Source organism: Vigna angularis, chromosome 10 (assembly GCF_016808095.1).
Source record: "Vigna angularis cultivar LongXiaoDou No.4 chromosome 10, ASM1680809v1, whole genome shotgun sequence".
NCBI lineage: Eukaryota > Viridiplantae > Streptophyta > Magnoliopsida > Fabales > Fabaceae > Vigna > Vigna angularis.
This window is the reverse complement of record NC_068979.1, coordinates 13,180,001-13,194,685: the sequence shown is the minus strand read 5'-3', so window position 1 is coordinate 13,194,685 and position 14,685 is coordinate 13,180,001. Positions and strand designations below refer to the sequence as shown.

Below are 14,685 nucleotides of genomic sequence, written 5' to 3'. Positions count from 1 at the left end.
CTTCTCTCAATAGGTAAGTTAATGATGATGGAATAAACAACTAGTTTGGTGGTGAAAAATGGAAACTTAGCCGATGAAGCATGATTATTGTTCACGGCAAGAAAGAAAAATCTTTATACATCATGTAATGAAAGATATGCAAAAGAGAGACAAATGTTGCTTAAGAAGAAAGTAAGAAGTTGTAGCATAAAAGATTGGATCACATGAGCGAAAAGGGTTTAGAAATCCTTATGAAAGATCATTTCCAAAGTATAAAAGGCCAATCACTTGAATTATGCGAAGATTGTCTACAAATAAACAACGTATATTATTCTTCCATAAATTTGATAGCAGAAACAGAAGAAACATATTTTGGACATTGTACATTCATATGTTTGTTTAACATATGAAAGGTCACTTAATGATGCTCAATATTTTGTTACGTTCATTGATGATTACTCTATAAAATTGTGAGTGTATCCATTAAAGAGAAAAGATAAAGTTATTCAAGCCTTCAAGTTAATGTTCTTATTTATGGTTGTTTAAATTAATAAATAATCATAATTAATTAAGCAAATGTAAATTCTTTAGAAAAATTATATTTAAACTTACTATTTTTATTACTTATACAATTTGATATACTTACTAAAGAGTAAAAAAATAAATAATATAAATTTTAATTTAAAATCTAAATATATAATCATGATCACAAAACAACAAATATTATTTTGAATATATTTAAATCACATATATTTTGGATATCAAATTCATGCAAACTTCAAAACTACTCAAAATGGTAAAAAATGAATTTATGATTTTTTTAATTCTGATTGGATGAATATGTAAAACTTTTCACGAAGAGGAATCTTACATCTTTAAGAATGAAAATTGAGATTAAAATGATAAAAATAATATAAATGGAAAGCTTAAAAAGAAAGTATAAAAAGAAAGTATAAAGATAGTCTTCTAAACAAATGAATTTTCTTTAATAGAAAACCACGTTACTGTACTAACCTTTTATCATCACCACTACCCTTACATCATTTTCAAGATTCTTAAAAAGAAATTCTAAATTATAATATAAATCATTTCCTAAATATAAAATATAATTTATATGTCTTTAAATTTTTTTATTATAAATTATCATATGCATATATATTAATTTAGCAGAAGTATAATCATATAAAATGAAAAAAATACTTTACTTAAGAAACTAAAATGCTAGTTAATTAATTAATAATCATGGAGACGTGGTTAGAAAATAGGGATTATAATATTTATGATTTCAAAGTTTTTTTTTGTGTGTGCTCAAAAACATATTTGAAGTTTCCTACTTCCTGCTTTCCCTTCCTTCCTCCACCTTAAACCTATTTTAGGGTTTCTTACAAAGCTCTCTTCTTCCTGGAAGAATTAACCGATTTCTGATTTCTTCCAATCCAATTCACCAATGGGCAAGAAGAAACCTAAGGACCCGCAACAAACCCCTCAAACCGATAACGTTTCTTCCCCTTCCAGCATTTTCAACAAGCTCTTCGGCAACGCGCCAGAACAGGGCACCGCAACCGCTGCCTCTCTATTTTCCGACGAAAACCCCTTTCGAAGAAAACCTGTTCCACTTTCCGACACAACCAACCAAGCTCACATCCCTAACAACGGCAACGCCGAGAACCGCGATGCCGGCGACGAGAAGAAGCGCAAGAAGAACAAAGAGAAAAGCTCAGCCCTTGATTCAGTTTCTGTAACCGAAGTTTCGGAGAAATCGGAGAAGAGGAAACGCGGTTCCGATGAAGGAAGAGAAGGAGGCCTTGATTTGGGTGCAGAAGCAGTTGGGAAAAGAAAGAGGAAAAGGGACGAAGTTGAAAGAGAGTGGGAGGAGAAGAGATATGGGCTTATGGAGGAAGTTCAAAAGGAAGGGATTGAGAATAAAACTGTTGGGAACAAGAGGAAGTCGTTGGATGATCCAGCTGATACGATGGTTGCAAAGGAAGGTTTTGATGACGAGAATAAACTTTTGAGGACTGTCTTTGTGGGGAATTTGCCTCTCAAGGTGAAAAAGAAGATTCTGTTGAAGGAGTTTAAAAAGTTTGGTGAAGTCGAGTCTGTGAGGATTCGTTCTGTTCCGATACAAGATGTAGGTTTTCCTCTTCTTTTGTGTGAGTTTGTTTTGTACGGTTGAGGTTTTAGTTGTTTTTTTATTGGAATGATAACTTCATGCGTTTTGTTCTTCTTTCGTGGTGAACCAGACTAAGAAACCTAGAAAGGGAGCCATCCTTGCGAAGAAAATAAATGATGCCGCTGATAGGTAATTTTTCTGAATTGTTGATCGTTTGTAGTGAATGCCGTTATTTTTTATTACATTTATTTTGAAATGATTCCATGGATTCTTTAGAAAGGTAAAACCAGTTTGTTTTTGGTTTCGAGAAATCATTATGGTTGTTTTTATTTATTTATTTCATTCTAAGGAGGACTATAAAAGCTCGTTTCATACATTTTATTTTGCAAATAGGTATAGTTTTCTTCTGGTGGTCTTAGGTGACTTGTACTGAGTCTAATAACAATAAAAGCCTTTTCTGTTTAAAGAATGCTTTCTGTCCGTTTCTAATAGACAAATATTGTATTTTTTTTTGCAGTGTACATGCATACATTGTTTTCAAAACCGAGCAATCGGCACAGGCTTCTTTGTCTCACAACATGTCACTGGTATGCCCTTGGCTCTCAAAGTTGAGGTCGATTGGATCAAATATGCTGTTTACCTTGTATTTCTTTTTGTTACAATGTTAGTAGTTGACTTTTTTTAAATATTATTGTATATTCGTCTGGCTGTAGGTTGAAGGAAATCACATTCGTGTTGATAGGGCATGCCCACCCCGCAAGAAACATAAAGGAGAAAGTGTTCCTCTTTATGACAACAAGAGAACTGTTTTTGTGGGCAACCTCCCATTTGATGTGAAGGTGTGTTTCTAATAGATAATTTTATATTCGAGGCCATAGAATTGTGTCATTGTTGTGTAATAAATCTATAATTTGATCCTTTTCTATAGGATGAAGAACTTTATCAGTTATTTTGTGGTATATCCAACCTGGAATCAAGTGTGGAAGCTGTCAGAGTTGTTCGAGATGCTCATCTTAATGTTGGAAAGGGTATTGCTTATGTGCTATTTAAAACAAAGGTGTGTTCAGGGGTCTGAATAGTGCATTTTGCATATACTTTCTTACTATAGGCTCTTTTCATATTTAGTTCAAGTATATTATAGTTGATGTTCTTGTGTACCTTGCTTTTGGTGAAATTATAGGGGTATTTGTGGTTGACAAGGCCCTAGAGACTATTTTATTTTGTATGATTTCTTTTGGAATTGCTTGTTATCTATTTCTGAATAAGAGAATAGGTGGGTTTAGGAGTTAAGGGTGTGGGGGTGTCGGTTGTTAAAGGGGTAGCGGGTCAGAGCTGATATAAATAGAGCTCTTGTAACTTTGCAGAGGATTATCGAGTATTATTTTGTAAAGTCAAGTTTAGCTTGTAGAGAGAGGTTATGCTCTCAACCAGGGAGGTTATGCTCCCAACCCTATTCTCTGTAAAGTGACAATTCTATTATTGTGAATAAGAGAATCCATTCTTTCATCTCTATTATCTGTTGTCAGTGGGTGTTATTGTTTGGGTTTCATCTCTTTTATTGAGTGTGTTGTTAGGTTCCAAACCCAGGAACCTAATAAATTGGTTCGACCTGCCGGATCCGCTTGGGAGGGGACTGTTGGATCGAGACGCTGCCGGAATCGTGTGAGGGTGAAGGAAATTGTGGTTGATAGAATGAAGGCGTAGACAGGGGAACTGCGACCAGATTATGCAACAATATGCAAAGATTATGCTGCAATACGCCAAGATTTGCAAGAAATAATGAGGATGATGGGGGCGCGGGCTCACAACAACGACGAACAATCAGGTGGAAGTCAGGCTTCCATAAACGGGAACCAGCGACGGTGCGAGGAGGATATTGGCGGTCACGGTGAGACCCAAACCCACAATCACGGTGGCGATCACCAGGAGGTGCAAAATCAATGGCAGAAAAGGGTTGAATTAACCGCTTTCGAAGGGCTGGACCCGTTAAACTAGATCAATAGGGCGGAGAGGGTTTTCGAGCTTCAAGGAGTAGCGGAGGAGGAGAAAGTGCGATTCGCGGACATAAGCATGGAGGGTAGGGCGGGCTACTGGTTCAGAGCCTGGAAGGAGAAAACAGAGAATCGTTCATGGGATGGGTTGAAGGAAGCCTTGGTGACAAGGTTTGGAACCTATGTTAAGCGTTTGGCGGCATCGAAACAGACGGGGACGATGGCGATGCGGATTGCAAAGGATGTTGAAGAATTCCAAGGAGGCGAAAAGGTCGGGAACGGGAGCGGGATTGAAGACCAGTCGTCTTGGGGACGACCGAGCGAAGAGGTGACACTGTCCGAGACCTATTGCTATAACCCATGCCGATTGAAAGTTATCGAGCGGTCAGAAGCCGATCGCCATAATTTGGGACGACCGTTCGGTCCAGGCCATCAGTGGCCAGAAAAGAGTCGAGGGACGATTATTTTGGGGGAGGATGAAGAGGTGGAGATTGAGGAAGCTGAAACCGAAGTAGACCGGAAGCAGATGGAGATGTCCATTTTCTCGGCTGGAGGCCTCACTCATCCAAAAGTGATGAAGTCAAACAGTTTGATAGGGGTCGAATGTGTATGGTTTTGACCGATAGTGGAGCCAACCACAATTTCATAGGCAAGGGACTGGTCGAGGAACGAGGTTTACCCATGGAGGATACCCAACCGTACCACGTGACCTTGGGGGATGAGCAGAGGAAGAAAACCAACACGGACAGAACGGTTGAAGATAGCGGGAAGGAACCGAATGGTATTGACCATTAAAGGATGAAACCAAACGGTGTTGCCCGTTAAAGGACGAAACCGAACGGTGTTGCCCATTATAGGAGGGAAGAAGGTATTCGACAAGGGGGATCCAACACTAGCTAGAAGGTGGGGGGAGCCAGAAGCTTTGTTAAAAATAAAGGAAGTAGAACCGTGGACCTTGGTGTGGGATTTGGGGGTGATAGGAAGGAAAGAGAAAGAATGGAAGATAGTGGAGGAGGAATTGCCACCACCTAAGCCTCCCGAACTGAATTGGTGGGCAGTAGCCAGTGGATTCTCTTCAGATGATAACAAGATGAAGAGGAGCCAAGATACCAAGTTTTTCGGTTCCAACCTTGAGGACAAGGTTGTTCTGCAGGGGGTGTAATGTTAGGATATAGGATGATAGAATAGGTGGGTTTAGGAGTTAAGGGTGTGGGGGTGTCGGTTGTTAAAGGGGTAGCGAGTCAGAGCTGATATAAATAGAGCTCTTGTAACTCTGCAGAGGATTATCGAGTATTATTTTGTAAAGTCAGGTTTAGCCTGTAGAGAGAGGTTATGCTCTCAACCAGGGAGGTTATGCTCCCAACCCCATTCTTTGTAAAGTGACAATGCTATTACTGTGAATAAGAGAATCCATTCTTTCATCTCTATTATCTGTTGATAGACCCTGGTTAGTTTACAAGAGGAGGTAGAGAACTAGATGACTTAACTATCTTAACGGTTAAGTGGCTGTTAGTAAGTGGGCGGGAAAAACTGGTATTATAAATACCTCTATTAGAAAAGGGTAGAGGACTTTTGGTGATTGTAAGATACATAACAGGTTCAAGGAACTCTGTTGAGAGAGGTTATGCTCTCGTGACATTCACTGTACATTGAGATTACTTGTGAATAACAGCATTCTTTCATTCTTTCTGTGTGTGTGTGTGAGAGTGCATTGTGGTTGGGTTTCCTAATTAGAAACCTAACATCTGTTGTCAGTGAGTGTTATTGTTTGGGTTTCATCTCTTTTATCGAGTGTGTTGTTAGGTTCCAAACCCAGGAACCTAATAGCTGCTGTGTTTTGAGCTAGCAGGAGAAATAGCGGCCAATGGTTCCTTCCATCCTTGAAAATTATGGATCTTCATGCTGCTACTGTTACCGTCCTTCATTCAATGGGAAAAATCCCATATTTACAATCTTGTTTCAATGCATCACTTAAGAAGCCATTTCATGATGTTCTATATCAGAACAACTCGTATGTTTCTGATTTGTGAAACCAAACACCTTTCTTGCACTGAGCAACCTCTGGCAGTGATTTTGTCCACTTTTATGTGTCACTGCACAATTTTCTTTATCTGGTCATGTGCTCAGCAATGAAGAGAGGTCTCTGTCCTCTTTCCCATCTCAGCATACCCGTTTCCTTCTTTATTTTTCCTGCTGAGTGGCCGGGTAGTCTCACCTGTTCTATTTTCTTAAGGTGTTTCCCTACCTTTAAAAGAGGTCTTTATTTATTTTTCTTCCTTTATATGTTCCTTGGTTTCTGTTGTTACCGTGTTTATCATATAAATAACTGCATTCCATGAAGAGGCATTGATTTTTTACTATTAATAAATTACAAATTTTTCTAGTTATTTTCTTATTTTTGGAACATTCATCTTATTACATACAAACACAACGTAAATGGTGTTTGTATTTTATTATCTCAAAGTAGAAGTCATCTTGCATTGGGTTATCCTGTTAGCTGTCTGTTGTGCACTGCATTTTAAGTCCGCATGATTTAGGCTCTGTTTATGTGTGTCCGATTACATTAGTCCACAACTCCACATTCTTGTAAAGCTCACTAAGTTGTGACAATTCATATATGACCAGAACCTACAAGTTTAGATTGATGAATGATATAAACTCAGTATATTGTTACATAGTGTTAGGTATCTGAGTAAGAGACCTAACTTTTCTCGCAACAGCCACTCACGCCAAAGCAATTAAACAAGAGAAAACAAAGGAAATGTGTATAATCTCTGTAATCGTATGTATTCACTGTAACTGTAAAACGAAAACAATAACAACTCGGGAGCCTAATCCCCCTCAACAAGGTCCAAGACCTGTTTACAAAACGTAAGAAATGCTAGCTACTCAACAGAATCACAGAAGGTTTATTTATACCCTCTCGCTCCCCCTAGCAACCTAACAAACTTTCCTGCCCTTTTTATTCATGCTCTACCGTTTGGTATTAGTGTATATACCGTTCGGTTCCTTCACTCCTTCCTCCCACCGTTCACTCCTTCCTCCCACCATTCGGTATTAGTGTAGATATCGTTCGGGCTGTACTTCCCTACTCCCTTCTGGTTACCGCTTGGCATCTACTTCCCTCCTCCTTCCAGCTCCCGTTCGGTACTTCCCTCTTTCCTTTGGCTACCGCTCGGCCTCTGCTTCCAACCTTCCTTCCAGCTACCGTTCGGTCATTCCCTCCTTCCTTCCGGCTACCGTTCGGTATTCCTCCTTTATTCCTCCGCTCATATATTTTTAACTTCCTAACACATAGTGTTTGGAAATCCCCAAGATTATAGCTCTGCAGAAACCTCTCAGTGCCCTTAGCCCCTGATCTTCTCTTAAATGACAGCATGATCTGTCAACCTCCCTTCAATTTTTTAGGCAATTTGTATTAGCTCTCTTCTCAGCTCCACAATCCAACAAATATCAACAACTAATTCTCTCGCCCACTTGCATAAGTTAAAAACCCTATGATATTGTTATTAACAGACCTATGAGTCCTGTTAGGATATTTTCTTACAATGAAGAAGCTTATAAAACTTCACAATTGCTGTGGATGGATCTGCAGTGAAAGGGTTTGAAACCATTGTAATCATTAGTTCTGCTGATCCGGAGCTGAAAAAAATTACTTGCTTACATCTTTTTTCTCACCAGTCCTTTTAAAGCCTTTGTTTGCTTTGGGAGATGTACTATCTAAGAGGAAGGGGGGAGATGAAATGGTAGGAACGGAGGTGGTTTGCTTCAAGTGATTAATGTTGAAATTGAAGGAAAGAAGCTGGAGGGTCTGGCGATTTGTTTCTGCTCTCAGCCCTTGAGATTTGAAATGAAGACCGGGCTGACTTTGGTACTTTCTCCCTGATGCCCTTGCAGAGCCTGTGTTATTGCAAGATCAAGTGCTGTTATTCCACACCTCTGCACCCATCCCTGAAGAGCTAGGCACTCATCCCCCGATCCTTCTTCTGGCTTACCAACGAAGTGTGGCATAGTATGACATAATTAATTATATGGCTAACGAAATCTGCACGTATTCTGCATAAATTCAATGAATTGTAAATCGCATAGTTGTAGTCCAATACTTGTGGCGAGTACTCCTGACCTTCGAAGTGCAGAATGAACATTTAGGGTGTCTTGTGTTGATTACTATGTTGTGAATGAACTGTTACTTCATTTGGTTTATACTGCTAATTCTTCAAATTTACTTGTATAAAGTCAGTGTCGTGTTGGTATTCAAAATGGTGTTTGATTGGTTGTGAATTTAGACATGTTAGGTTGTTATTAGAGGTAGTGTTATTGCATTCAAAATAAACGTGGCATAAAGAATGTTTCAAACTTCTTTCATGTCTTAATCCCATATGTCAATTAATTATTAAAAGTTTTGTCTTGTAAATGCAGGAAGCTGCTAAATTTGTTGTTAAGAAAAGGAACTTGAAGCTTCGAGACCGAGAGTTGAGACTCTCTCATGCCAAAGCAGATGCTACCCCATCTAAAAGGTCAAACCCATCCTCAACACAAGCTCCTACCCCTTCTAAAAGGCCAAACACATCATCAACACAAGCTCCTGGTACTCCTTCAAAGAAATTTTCTGTGGCTTCACGGTCTCCTTCGAGCAGTGTTAACAGGTCAAACAGAAAAGCCAATGCATCTTATCAGGGTCTACGTGCTACCAAATCAGATGTGCACAAGAAAACCCAAGGTGGAGAAAAGCCAAAACAACGCCTGACAAAGAGACCTTCAGTGGCTGCCAGAAAGGCTAAAGCAAATTTGCACAAGGAGAAGAGTGGTGCACCAAAACAAGCAGGGATAAAACGCAAGCTTGATAGTCGTACTCCAGACAGCGCCATGCGTAATAAGAAAGTAAAAAAGAACAGGTAACTATAGTTGTTGTGGAGAGGAAGTGCACACATGGAGAAATTTTTGTAGCATGGATTCAAGGCAATGGAAGATTTCTTACAGTTCTTAGTGGACGACTGATAAAGATGAATCAAGAAATCAATTCAACGTTGTCTCATCACTTATTATTTCAAATTTGATATGTAATTTTAGTTTATAATGTGCTTTTATTGGTAGGTTGTAATTTCCAACTTTAGGCCCGGTTAGTGGCTTTTTTGCATCTCCTACCTATGGAACGAGCATTTTTCGATTCTTTCACGATAGCTTTTTTTAATTACATTGTTTTATACTTTATTATGACAACATTCAACAAAACTTGTCATTTTATTAGCTGGGTTGGTAACTTGGTGGACGATGAAACAGGCAGGATTTTGAGATTTAATTGTATCTGTAAACTCATCTATGGTACAATTTATTTTTTTCTTTGGTTGAGTTAAAATTGACCTTTAGTTGAAGTAACTATATATAGTTTTAATGCTGGAAAAAATATTAGTTATAATATTAACGTGCTTTAATGTAACAATGCTACTACTTCCTGCACCTTTATTTATTTCTTCCTGTACCTCCCCAGATTTGAAAATTCCCCTTTTACCCCTCAGTCAAAGTAAAAGATGTAGCCAGCCTACTTTCTCTTCCCAATCCTTGCAACACACTTCCCTTTCTCCATTATTTCTACTCTCCTGCTCACAAACTCCACCTCCTAGAGCCTAGCCTCTGAACCACCATCTTCACTATTTTCTCTGTTCCCCTTCACCCCAAACTCTACAAAAGTAAAAAAAATTTATAAAAAATAAAATAAGAATAACAAGAAAAGCACAAGTCATGCATTTATATATAAAAAAAATTAGTTAAAAAATAAGAATAACAAGAAAAAAGTCCAAAGACATTTTTACATCTGGAAATATATTTTAAAATATTTATTTCGGAAGTTTTTTTATTCTGATGAAATAATTATTCTGAAAGATATTTTTTGATTCGTGAAAATATATTTTAAACTCGAAAATATATTTCAAAATTAAAAAATATTCTGAGACCTCATTTCGAAAATTCCTTTTGTATTTCAAATTAAATATTTCGGAAAGTACTTCCTGATCCAAAAAAAACTTTTTTGAAACATTCAATTTGGAATATATTTTAATATTTTCTAGATTTTGTGTTCCGAAAAACATTTTTAAACTCAAAAGTGTATTCCAGAGTCAATCCAAAAAATATAAAAATAAGGTGTACATATTTTTTTGTAATTTTAATACGGAATAGTATGATAATTACAACTTTTATGGGATAGCTTGAGAATTACAACTTTAATGCAGGTGCAGTAAGAGAAAAGAGAGGTCCAAGAAGAAAGACCCTTAATGGAATGAACATAAACCATATTCTAAAATGATTTTTTATTTTAACCTAAAATTCATTCAATAAGTAGTATATTTTTAATTTAATAAAATAAAACAATAATATATTTCATTTTTCTTCAATAAATTGTTTATAGTTTAACATTATTTTTATTAAAAATAATTATAATTTACTTGTGCACTTAAAATTAGATTAATTTTCATAGTATACTTTTGAATGATTGTAGAATTATTATTTTTTAGTTTGTTATAAATACGAATTTTTATGAGAAAAATAAGAAAGTTTATATTTTCATTATTACTAATTATAGTATGTTAAAATTACATGATATATAAATAACTTTTTTTATGAGAAAAATAAGAATATGGTTTATGTGATATAAAAAGCAATTCTTTATCTTCCATTATTTAGACCAATATAAATAACTTTACCATTCTTTATATATAAAATAATGAATATAAATTATATTTAATGAATTTTATTGTTTATATTATATTAAAAATAAAACTAAATTATATTTTATTATATTATTTATAAATATTAAATATTTAACTTAATTGAGTTATGCCATGAAAAAGCATAGTTGTTTTAATTATAATTTTGGTTCCAAATTAATATTATAGCTAATAATAAACACTACATAAAATATCGACAAAATGTCAAAGATTTAAAAATAATAAAAAAATTAAACAAATTTATACAATTTAACTCAATTATTTTATGTTAATTTTAAATTTATAATATGAAGAAAAGAAAAGAATCATGCATACCATTTTAATATATTATTTATAATAACCATATTTCATTATCTTTATCTCTAAAAAGAAAATTCCAATTTATAATGCATTAAATAGTTTATCTTATAATATAAAATTTTATAATATCTAAATTAATACATATAATATTTATAATGAAAATAAAGTTTAATTAGGTTTTCTTTAAGTCTCTTACTTATTTTTTATTTCAATTGGGTCCTAATTTTTGTAAAATTGGTACAATTAGAGTCCCGCTATTAAAATTGGAATAACGTCAACTACGTACACGTGACATGCTGATGATAGTGCTTTAAATGAAGTGGAGTTTGTTATTTATTCTAAATGATTATATACCATATTCGTGACATGCTCACATGCTGATGATAATGTTTTAAATGACGTGAAGTTAGTTATTTATTCTAAGCGATTCTAACGTGTATTTTTTTTTAATTTAAAGAATTTGGTAAAAGTGAATTAAACTAAATAGTTTCTTCCAATTATGAATTGGAAAAAGAAACTCAGAGTTTACGGTTTATAAAAATTGGGAATTCATTTTGAAAAATTAGAGTTCCTTTGTACTTCACATTGATCGAATTTAAGGATTTGCTTCTTTCACTGGAATCGTTTTTTGGGAATTTAAGATCCATAAACTCAAAGTTCTTTTTGAAAGTCAAAGTTCTTTATTTGAATTAGGGTTCATTGGCAAAAAAATGGGAATCAATCAGAGAAACATGTAAAAGCTTTCGTTCAATCACAAAACAAAGAAGAAACACCCAAAATCACTCTTTGCGAAAATCAAATGCACAATAAAAAATCTAAATAAAACGAAGACGAAGACCCCAAATCACAATATCACATAGAAAACCCAAACACATGAACCCTAACCCTAAATTGTGAAACCAAATCTGCAGAGAAGAATCAAAAACAGAAGAAACAAAACCCTAAAATTCTCAAAAAAATACCCTAATCTAAAACATGAAACGAAAATCGCAGCTCATTCCACTGCCATCGCGATTTTCTTCGAAAGAGGGAGTTTCTGTGATCTCCACCACCACAAGAACACCAACGAAACGAGCCCCTCGCATAGCTGAAACGCCAACAAATAATAGTAATTATTTCTATTACTTTTATTATTATTATAATAATAATAATAATAATAATAATTATTATTTTATTATAATAATAATAATAATTATTATTATTATTGTAATTGTAGTAATAATAATAATAATAATAATAAAAATAATAGTAGTAATAATAATAATACTAACAAAAATAATAATAATAATAATACTAATAAAAATAATAGTAATAATAATAATAGTACTCACAAAAAAAAAATAATAATAATAATTATTATTATTATTAGGGTTAAATATGTTTTTAGTCCCTAAACTATTGGCCGTTTCTGGTTTTCGTCCCTCTTTCAAAGTAAGGTACAATTTGGTCCTCATTCTTTTCAAAACTTTGGTTTTAATCCTCGAAAACTAACACCGTTAAAAATGTGCTGACGTGGCTAACGGTTGACTGACACGATTTTTTTTTTGAAGTGTTTCTCACTTTTTCTCCCCTTCTCTCTCTTCCTTCCGTCTTCCACCCAACTTCATCCCTGGTTACATCTTCCACCCAACTTCACCCCTCTTCTTCTTCTGCTCTACATGGCGACGGAGTCGGAGGCGTCGCGGCTGGCGGAGCCGGTGAGCGCGGGCGTCATTTCGAATGGCGCGTGCAAGAAGCGGAAGGTATCGCGGTCGTGGCGGTCGCACCTGGCGTCGGGGAGTTGGAGCCTAAGCCGGGAGCAGGGGAGCAAGCTGCTCGGGAGGCAGTTCCGCGACGATATCCTGTACGTTTGCGATTGGCCGGGTTGCGTGCACAAGGAGGAGAAGAAGAAGTATCGCCTCTTTAGAGGCGTTTTGAAGAACTTCAAACGCACTAGGGTTTGGAGAACCATTCACGACGACAACAAGAGGAAGCTGGATCTGCCCTGCGCCTTCTACGCCTGCAAATTCACCTGGGATCTCCACTCTGCCTTCTGCCTCCACCGTGTGTTCGGCTTTCACGACGACGGAGAGCCTGTGGTAAGAGCCTATGTTTGCGAGAACGGACATGTCTCCGGTGCTTGGACCGATGTTCCCATGTACACTTGATTCATTCATTCTCACAACAATTCTCTGTTTCAAATCTCGTTTAGACTTTCTGTACTACATTTTTATTTACACCAATGTATCTTTCTATCTGTCATTTTCATTTTGGAGTTTCTTGCTGCTATAAACACACGAGTGATTCAGCTTCATTCAGATCACGACATTCCATTATTTTAAGCGCTTACATGTCAGATTGCAAATCTTTGCTTGCGAAGTTTCCATCACCAAGTTTCTTTCCCCTTCACGGTTTTCTTTTTCTTTTTATCATCGCTCAAGCTTCTTCTTTCTGTGCTACGTCGATTGTAGAGGCAAATTATTCACTTCAATATTCTTGTTTGTGGAAGATGGAAGGAAGAGAGAAAGGGAGAAAAAGTGAGAAACACTTCAAAAAAAACATCGTGTGTCAGTCAACCGTTAGTCACGTCAGCACATTTTTAACGGTGTTAGTTTTCGAGGATTAAAATCAAAGTTTCGAAAAGAATGAGGACCAAATTGTACCTTACTTTGAAAGAGGGACGAAAACCAGAAACGGCCAATAGTTTAGGGACTAAAAACATATTTAACCCTTATTATTATTATTTTATTATTAGTATTAGTATTATAATAATAATTATTATTACTATACGATTATTATTATTATTATTTAATTAATATTATTATTATTATTATTATGATAATAATAATTATTATTACTATTATTATTATTATTATTAATTTTATAAGTATTATTCTTATTAATATTATTATTATTATTATTATTATTATTATTATTATTATTATTATTATAATTATCGCTATTATTATTATTACTATTAATATTAGTATTATTATTATTATTTATTATTTTTACTATTATTATTATTATTATTTCTATTTTTATTATTATTATCATCATTATTATTATTAATATTATTATTATTATTATTACTATGATTATTATTATTATTATTATAATAATAATAATAATAAGAATTATCATTATTATTAATTTTATTAGTATTATTATTATTAGTATTATTATGGGTATTATTATTATTATTTTTATTATTATTATTATTACTGTAAGACCCATGAAAAATATTTATAGTAAATTTTAGTATTTTATTAGTAATAATAATTTTAATGGATAGAAAAATATAAATTTTGGATATAAAATTATAGTAATTTTATAAGGAGAGGTTAAAATTTTTGATAACTTATTTAGTATTTTTTTTTTAAGAAAATCGAATAGTAAAAAGTGAATAGTGAATAGTAAATAGTAAAAAGTAAATAGTAAATAGTAAAAAGTAAATAGTAAAAATAAATTTTCAGCATTTGGATTCCTTAGCATGGAAGAAACTAGTAGGTAGAAATTAGGATCAGATTTGGTGAGAAAGTGATTGAAATATTATTTTTAAATAATATTAAAATAATAAATAATATTAAAATATTAAGGA

At 34.6% G+C, this 14,685-nt stretch overlaps 2 protein-coding genes across 2 annotated transcripts; both read left to right on the top strand.

Annotated features, from left to right (window-relative positions):
* The first annotated feature begins 1,278 nt into the window (after positions 1–1,278).
* Positions 1,279–9,258, top strand: LOC108319198 (nucleolar protein 12). Its single transcript, XM_017550245.2, has 6 exons — positions 1,279–2,110; positions 2,223–2,281; positions 2,610–2,679; positions 2,806–2,931; positions 3,021–3,149; positions 8,503–9,258. The coding sequence occupies exons 1-6, from the start codon at positions 1,427–1,429 to the stop codon at positions 8,980–8,982; spliced, it is 1,548 nt and encodes a 515-aa protein (XP_017405734.1). The 5' UTR covers positions 1,279–1,426; the 3' UTR covers positions 8,983–9,258.
* A 3,505-nt stretch (positions 9,259–12,763) lies between these two features.
* LOC108319189 (phytochrome A-associated F-box protein) lies at positions 12,764–13,318 on the top strand. Its single transcript, XM_017550230.2, has one exon. The coding sequence runs from the start codon at positions 12,764–12,766 to the stop codon at positions 13,250–13,252; it is 489 nt and encodes a 162-aa protein (XP_017405719.1). The 3' UTR covers positions 13,253–13,318.
* Positions 13,319–14,685: the final 1,367 nt, after the last annotated feature.